The sequence below is a fragment of the Asparagus officinalis genome, chromosome 3 (assembly GCF_001876935.1).
Source record: "Asparagus officinalis chromosome 3, Aspof.V1, whole genome shotgun sequence".
In the NCBI taxonomy this organism is placed as follows: Eukaryota; Viridiplantae; Streptophyta; class Magnoliopsida; order Asparagales; family Asparagaceae; genus Asparagus; species Asparagus officinalis.
Genome location: NC_033796.1, coordinates 26,443,971 through 26,451,853, shown reverse-complemented (window position 1 = coordinate 26,451,853; position 7,883 = coordinate 26,443,971). Strand labels below are relative to the sequence as shown.

The 7,883-nt window shown below is 35.5% G+C and overlaps 1 protein-coding gene across 5 annotated transcripts; it reads left to right on the top strand.

Annotated features, from left to right (window-relative positions):
* LOC109833511 (protein ELF4-LIKE 3-like) lies at nucleotides 1,754-6,676 on the top strand. Of its 5 annotated transcripts, none has more exons than XM_020401208.1 (3): nucleotides 1,754-1,869; nucleotides 2,717-3,125; nucleotides 6,485-6,676. In XM_020401208.1, the coding sequence occupies exons 1-2, from the start codon at nucleotides 1,852-1,854 to the stop codon at nucleotides 3,110-3,112; spliced, it is 414 nt and encodes a 137-aa protein (XP_020256797.1). In that variant the 5' UTR covers nucleotides 1,754-1,851; the 3' UTR covers nucleotides 3,113-3,125; nucleotides 6,485-6,676. The 5 variants fall into 5 exon arrangements, with proteins under 5 accessions (XP_020256797.1, XP_020256796.1, XP_020256795.1 ...); XM_020401207.1 differs by lacking the exon at nucleotides 6,485-6,676 and adding an exon at nucleotides 3,258-3,364; XM_020401206.1 differs by lacking the exon at nucleotides 6,485-6,676 and having other exon boundaries at nucleotides 2,717-3,364.

Genomic DNA, 7,883 nt, shown 5'->3' with positions numbered 1-7,883 from the left:
TATATGAGGGCCCCAATAAAATGGGGGCCCTAGGCATATGCCTTAGTGGCCTATGCCTTCAGCCGGCCCTGTTACAAGTCTCGATTAAGATTGAATCATATGCTCTTCAGCTGTAAAAACAGAAGAGATCATCTCGCACATAAAGGAACACAACTGGAGACTTTTTTTATATGAGGGCCCCAATAAAATGGGGGCCCTAGGCATATGCCTTAGTGGCCTATGCCTTCAGCCGGCCCTGTTACAAGTCTCGATTAAGATTGAATCATATGCTCTTCAGCTGTAAAAACAGAAGAGATCATCTCGCACATAAAGGAACACAACTGGAGACTTTTTTCTACCTATTTGGGTGCATCATCAGATCTAGCCTAAACTTAAATAATCCAATTAATAAATTATAGTTGAGATTGCAGTCAATTGGATTGGTCTTACAATAAGGTAAAAGGATAGATGAGGATAGAGAGATTTTCTTTTAGTAAAAGAAATAATTACATATATACTATGTTATCATTTGAAAACTAAGTTAATCATTGAGGGTGACAAGTGATATGGCAACATTTTTTGCAGTTTGACTGGGAGGCTTAGGCTGACAATGGTTTATTATGGGTGTCTAATTCCCTCTTTATCAGTTACTACTCTTGTCTATTAAATTACTAGTACTAAGAGCATCTCCAACAGCTTCCCCAAAATTTTCTCCAAAATGGAGAAACAAAAGTCATATTCTCCAAATTATTTTTGTTCCAACTCCAACAGCTTCTCCATTTTGAAAAATCGCATTTATTACAATAATAAAGCTCTCCCCAAAAAATTTGGAGAATGCTGCAGATTTGGGGAAGGCTCCCTATTTTTTCTCCTCCTTCCCTATTTTGAGGAATGAGATGAGGAATCTGTTGGACCAAAAAAAAGCTCTATATTCTCCAAATTTGAGTATTTCAAGAAGATGGGGAAGCTGTTGGAGATGCTCTAAGGGTATAATCAAAAGTCATAACTGCAAATATTGAATTATAATTTTTTGTCGAAATAAATGGGTTTGGAATTTGATCCAAGTGGGGGAAACTTGAGACACTTTTATGTCTAGCTTTATTGTAAGTTCACTAATTGTTTTACGAGAATATTAAATTTCGAGATCCGCGCGTGAATTCAAGTGTTGATATTCGGTTTGACACACATTTAATGTCATAAATCAGGTCAAACCCATTTACTTCATTTCTAGGTTTACCCTCACGAAATCTGAAAATTTGATAAATCAATCATTACACTTGTTGATGTTGAGTTAAAATGCACATCTAATCTCCCTATTAAATTCCAAATTAAAAGGATTTAAATGACAAGAACGCCCTCCTCTCTTTTTCATGTATACGCCCTCCAAACTATCATATATATGCCGATTTGCCTCTAAAAGCTAGACATTTTCAAATTTACCCCACAATCCAACACGAAACAGTACAAGTTTAGATTAGAAATGTGCTGATTTAAGTAAATCTACAGATACGATAGATTTGATTGTCACATGGTCAATAGCCATAAACTAAATCAAAAAAAAAAAAAAAAAAAAAAAACAAAAAAAAAAGGAAGAGAGCCAAATGTTTATCTGTGATCTCAAAAGAGACGAAAAGTCAAGGTTCGCCAAAGGGTTTCGGTGAGAGATGTCTTAAAATTACTCAGGTTACCAAAACACACGAAAAACAAGGACCCGTAGTGACCTCACACACACACACACTCTCTCTCGTGTATATATTTGTGTCAAAGTACCTTTCTTTCTGATTCGATTATCTCGCCGATACGAAATCAATCCTCTCTCTCTCTCTCTCTTTCGCTCTCTATCTAAATCTCTATTTACTCGGCTTCACAGAAATGTTACAGATTTCCAAGGTAAGAGATTGACAAACAATTGTCAGCTCTAAAATTCTACTTTTATTCTGGAATTTGTTGTTAATAGAATATCCCAGAATTACTGTTGATTTTCTGATCTCTTTCTCGAAATGGGTAGTTGCTACTTATCACTATTTTCGTAACTTTTGCATCAAACTTTGATATTTGTTGTTTCCTCTGCAAAAATTTTTTTTTTGTTATTTTTTTGTTCTCCCGTGTCAGGAAATCTTCTATGGGATTTCCCCTTGTACTTGACAACAATCCAACCAGAATAAAAAGCTCCTTTTGTTCACTGTACACATCTAGATTCGCTACAGATTTTTCTATCAAAGGGTTTATATTTTGCGTCTTTTCTACTACATTCTGCTCGCTATTTTATCCATTGAATCCTTTGGTGCTAATTCAGGGATCCCCCTCCCCTTCTTCTTGTGGGTATGTGATTCTTTCTGTACAATAGCCAGGGGAAAATCTTTATGTAACTTTTTCTCTTAAATTTAATTTACTCGATTTTCCGCTATTTTAGGTTGCTTAAATAAACTAGTCAGGCTCTATGTTTTTCCGAAATCTGTGTAAATTATTGACTCTTGTTAACAATTTACCAACTGGGCTCCTCTTTTATAACATCTTCTGATGTTTTAGTTATTTGTAGATTAATTAGTACCCCTAAAGTTGCAATTTTGTAAAGTCTATCTCAATGTTCTTGATTCAAGCAATGCTGCTCCTCAATCATCTCAAATTTTAGCCAAATTCCCTGTTTTTCCTGATCTTGTCTTTGCCCCGACTGAGCCTTCATTAGGTCAAACAAACAAACTCTCTCTTTTCTCGATACCAATCTCTCTTTTGTTAGTTATCCGCAGGACTGGCTTTAGTTCTGACTGAGAAGTTGCAAAATCTGAGGAACAGAGAGATGGAAGGAGGGAGTCTTAACGATGGCACAACCCAAGTTAACGCTAAGCTCCTCCAAAGCTTTCAGAAGAGCTTTGTTCAAGTTCAGAGCATTCTAGATCAAAACAGGCTACTCATCAATGAGATCAACCAGAACCATGAGTCTAAGATCCCCGACAACCTCAGCCGCAACGTTGGTTTAATCCGGGAGCTCAATGGCAATATCAGGAGGGTTGTTGCTCTTTACGCAGATCTTTCCTCTTCGTTCTGCAGATCCATGGAGAGTTCTTCTGATGGAGATTCTTCGCTCAGATCATCTGACGGCAAGTCTGGCATGAAGAGAGTCAGACCTCTTTGAAGAATTCTGTGTGGTAAGTGTCAGTTGATGTATCTTTTGATGAATTGGAAATTATAAATAATAGGTGGTTTATTTCATCGCTGTGATGTAATTGCTGTGTTACTCTTTCACCCTTGAGTCTGATATCGTTGATGTTAACCCAAAGGAGGGGGAAAAAGAAAATTGAAAGCTGGATGCTTGGCACTTGGTATCTTTGCTCGTGGAAATCACTAGAAAAAGGTACATTTTGAAAAAGAAACTCAAATTTGTGAATCTCAACATAGTATCATTTTTTTTTTCATTAGTTTAGGCTGCCCATTTTATATGGAACCTTCCCAAATTTACTCTTGGGGAAAGATGAATTTATGATAATACATTTAAGACCAATTGGTGCCCGGAGAAACCAGTCAGCTCAGTTTTCACAAGAAGATATTACATATTATTCAATACATGGAGGATTTTTCTTTCTTATTAATGCGGGAAGGATGGAGGCTATCGCCATTACAAGGAGAAGGGGGCGAAAAACACAATTTAATGCCATGTTATTGTTAGAATTAATATAAAACTATAATCATTGATCCCCGGAGTTTTGGTGTAATGGTTAGAGGAACTAAATTTAAGATGATATCAGAGCAACCCAGGTTCAAATCTCACCGGCCACGAATTAAATGCGAATTTTCTAAAAATTGACACCGTTACGTGAGTCAAGGTTTCGACCCATAAACAAGGGCGCTCGACCTGCGGAGGCATGTTAGAATTAATATAAAACTATAATCCTTGATCCTCATCAAAACTTCGGAGTTTTGGTCTAATGGTTAGAGGAACTAAATTTAAGAGTTATACTTGCCTCTTGTAACATGAACTTCAGCGTTGTAAGATATGAACCATCAAAAAACTTTATCCCTGCTCGTGTCACTAGGATCTTGATGTTCTTTGACAAATGCCATTTCATTTTTCCTCTTGCTGTTAGTTAACTTGGTCGAGAATTTGGCACCAAATGATAGAGGACTGCTTGTCAAACTACTCTTTTCTAATCCATCTCCTTTTCTATTTTAAGAGGCAAAGGTGAAAGTGAACCATATCCCAGCAACATACAAATTGCAAAGCCAGGATTAAACCGTAAGTTCTTCATTAATATGTCACTTAGACTAATTTGTACTGCCAAGAATGATCACTATTTGCGAATCTTCCTTCATGTCACGATGCCATATGAGAAGTTTGATTTGGTTACCATAACATCGTTCACATGAGCCACGCGAAAACCTTTTGACATTTGAAGGGGACCTTTGCCAACCACACTTTTATAGTTGCCTTAATGGGTATATGATATATATCTCAATATCCCACTCCCCTCTTCATTTCTGCTGATTTGCTTATCCTGGATATGTTGATCTTGTTTGAGGAGGTTTAACTAATCAATTTCTTTTATTTGGCTCGATTAAGGCCGGCATCTAAAACGTTGCTTCCACGCATCCCGATCAAATTCTGTTTGATTCAGACTATCCCGGACGATTTTTGCCTCACCATAGGCAATACATAGCCTTAAAATCTTCGAAGTTGTAGTGAGGATTTAGTGTTATAATTTTATAAGTTTACATTTCCTTGCAGATCGAGCGTACCTTTAATGAGCTAAAGCAAAACCTGATCTATTTTATGTAGTAGCATATACTTTTAAATGCGTGCCTGGTGGGGACTTGAACATGGATTGTTTCGATGCTATGTTAAAGTCCCTTTGCTTTTATCGATTTCTGAAGTTGCAAGGAATCGAGGGTTCTAATTTTTTAATTAGTCAATATCCGCTAAGAAAACTATGCTTATAATCGTAGTTGATGACATCTAGGTTAAGAAGCGACTTAGCAACTTGCATAACTTTTTATAAATGTTTATTTTCTTTTGGGCTCTACCTATAATTCACGGAGCAAAAGGCAAGAATCTGGGATGTAGATGAGTAAAGGTGGAAGGGGATACTTTCAGAGGATAACAGGGGACCCAAATGTTAGAAGGGTTTGCTTTTGGGGTTTAGGTACGAAGATCTCGATGCTTATCTGCCATCTTGCTCAGGTTGTTTGTTTTCTTTCCGTCTTATGTTTTGAGCTCTGTACCCTACCTTATCTTTTCTATAAGTTGATTGCTCTGTTGTTTTCCTGGTGGTCCAGCCGTAAATCATATTGAGCTTTTGTGGAATTTTCTGGAGTTGCAAGGGGGGCTAACATGTGCATATTGCTGATTCTCTTGTTTTGAAGTAAAGTTATTGGGGATGCTGGGGATTGGCTCCTTGAGCTTTAGAAAACCTCTAGTTTATTCTAACCATGCCTTTTTTTTAAAGGGGGGAAAAAATGAGAATTATCGGTTTCATATGTTGTTAGTTGTTACCATATGTATAATGACTTATTTAAGCTTGAAAACAGAAAGGAAAATAAATAAATCTTTTTGCCAATAAAAGAAAAATTATTTGAAGAAACATTTATATTGATACATAAGAGACACTTGCACCAGGATAGCACAAGAAGGTCCTTATTTGTTTTTGGGAAAAATGCTTCTAGCCCCCAAAAGCTAAGAGAACGTGCTTCTCACCCCTAAGACTTTGTCAACATGTGTTTTACTCCCAAAAATAAAGATTCTGTTCTTTGAGCCCCCAAAACACAAAACCCAAGAGATTAAAATATGTGAAGATCATAATACCATTCTCTCTCTCTTTCTTTTTTTATTAAAATATGATGATGATTATTTTATTATTTTTGTTTTCTCTCTCTTTTTATCATGATGTATTGAGATGATAGTTAAAATGATTGATGAAGATTATTTTATTATTTTTGTTTTTTATTATTTTCGTTGTTTGTATTGGGAGATTGTTAAAGTTACGGGTTAATTGTTAAGGTTACGAGTTAATTGTTAATATTACGGGTCAATTGTTATTAAAGTTACGGGTTAATTGTTAAGGTTACGAGTTAATTGTTAATATTACGGGTCAATTGTTAAGGTTATTGATCCTCTCTCTCTCTCTATCATGATGTTACTTTGATGATATTAAAATGATTGAAGAGGATTATTATTTTATTATTTTTGTTTTTTATTCTTTTCGTATTTTTAGAATATTCATTGTTAGGGATAATGGTTGGTTGTAAAGGTTATGCATTGATTGTTAAGGTTACAGGTTGGTTGTTAAGGTTACGTGTTTGTTGTTAATGTTATGGGTTTGTTATGTAAGTTACGGATTTATTGTTAAGGTTACGGGTTTAATTGTTAAGGTTACGGGTTTAATTGTTAATTGTTAAGGATAATGGTTGTTGTAAAGGTTATGCATTGGTTGTGAATGTTACGGGTTGGTTGGTTGTAAAGGTTATACATTGGTTGTGAATGTTACAAACAATTAACTCGTAATCTTTTTTTAAGGTTACGGGTTGACGTCGGTCTGTGGGAGGAGACGGGACATGGAGGACGCCGTCTCAATCCGACCCGATTTTGTCGAGGGAAGCTCGACAGTCACTGGGAAGTTTCACTTCTTCGGAGTCTTTGATGGCCATGGATGCTCTCATGTAAGCTAGCTTCGAAAATTCAAATCCTATTATCCCCTATTCGCCACGTGTTTTTTTTACTCGGAAGCTACTTGGGAACTAATATTTTCAAATTTTCAACTCGATAGGGCGGTTTAATTACCGTTAAAAATCATACGTCTTGTTAACTGAATGTTACGGGTTTAATTGTTAAGATTACGGGTTTAATTATTATGCATTGGTTGTGAATGTTACAGTTGTAAAGGTTATGCATTGGTTGTGAAGGTTACGAGTTAGTTGTTAAGGTTATGAGTTTGTTGTGTAGGTTACGGGTTAATTGTTAAGGTTACGGGTTTAATTGTTAAGGTTACGTGTTTAATTGTTAAGGTTACGTGTTTAATTGTTAAGGTTACGCGCGAGAGAGAAAGGATCCATAACCTTAACAATTGACCCGTAACCTTAACAATTAAACCCGTAACCTTAACAATTGACCCATAACCTTAACAATTAAACCCGTAACCTTAATAATCAAACTCGTAACCTTAATAATTAAACCCGTAACCTTAACAATTGACCCGTAACCTTAACAATTGACCCGTAACCTTAACAATTAAACCGTAACCTTAACAATTAAATCTGTAACCTTAACAATTAAATCCGTAACCTTAACAATTAAACCGTAACCTTAACAATTAAACCGTAACATTAACAATTAAACCGTAACATTAACAATTAAACCGTAACCTTAACAATTAAACCGTAACCTTAACAATTAAACCCGTAACCTTAACAATTAAACCGTAACCTTAACAATTAAACACGTAACCGTAACAATTAAACCTGTAATCTTAATAATTAAACCCGTAACCTTAACAATTAAACCCGTAACCTTAACAATTAAACCCATAATCTTAACAATTAAACCATAACCTTAATAATTAAACCGTAACTGTAATAATTAAACCCGTAACCTTAACAATTAAACCCGTAACCTTAACAATTAAACCCGTAACCTTAGCAATTAAACTCGTAACCTTAACAACAAATCCGTAACCTACACAACAAACCCATAACCTTAACAACAAACCCGTAACATTAACAACCAACCCGTAACCTTAACAATCAATGTATAACCTTTACAGCCAACCATTATCCTTAACAACGAATATTCTAAAAATACGAAAAGAATAAAAACCGAAAATAATAAAATAATCTTAATTATTTCAATATCATCAAAGTAACATCATGATAGAAAGAGAGTGAGAGAGAGGATCCATAACCTTAACAATTGACACGTA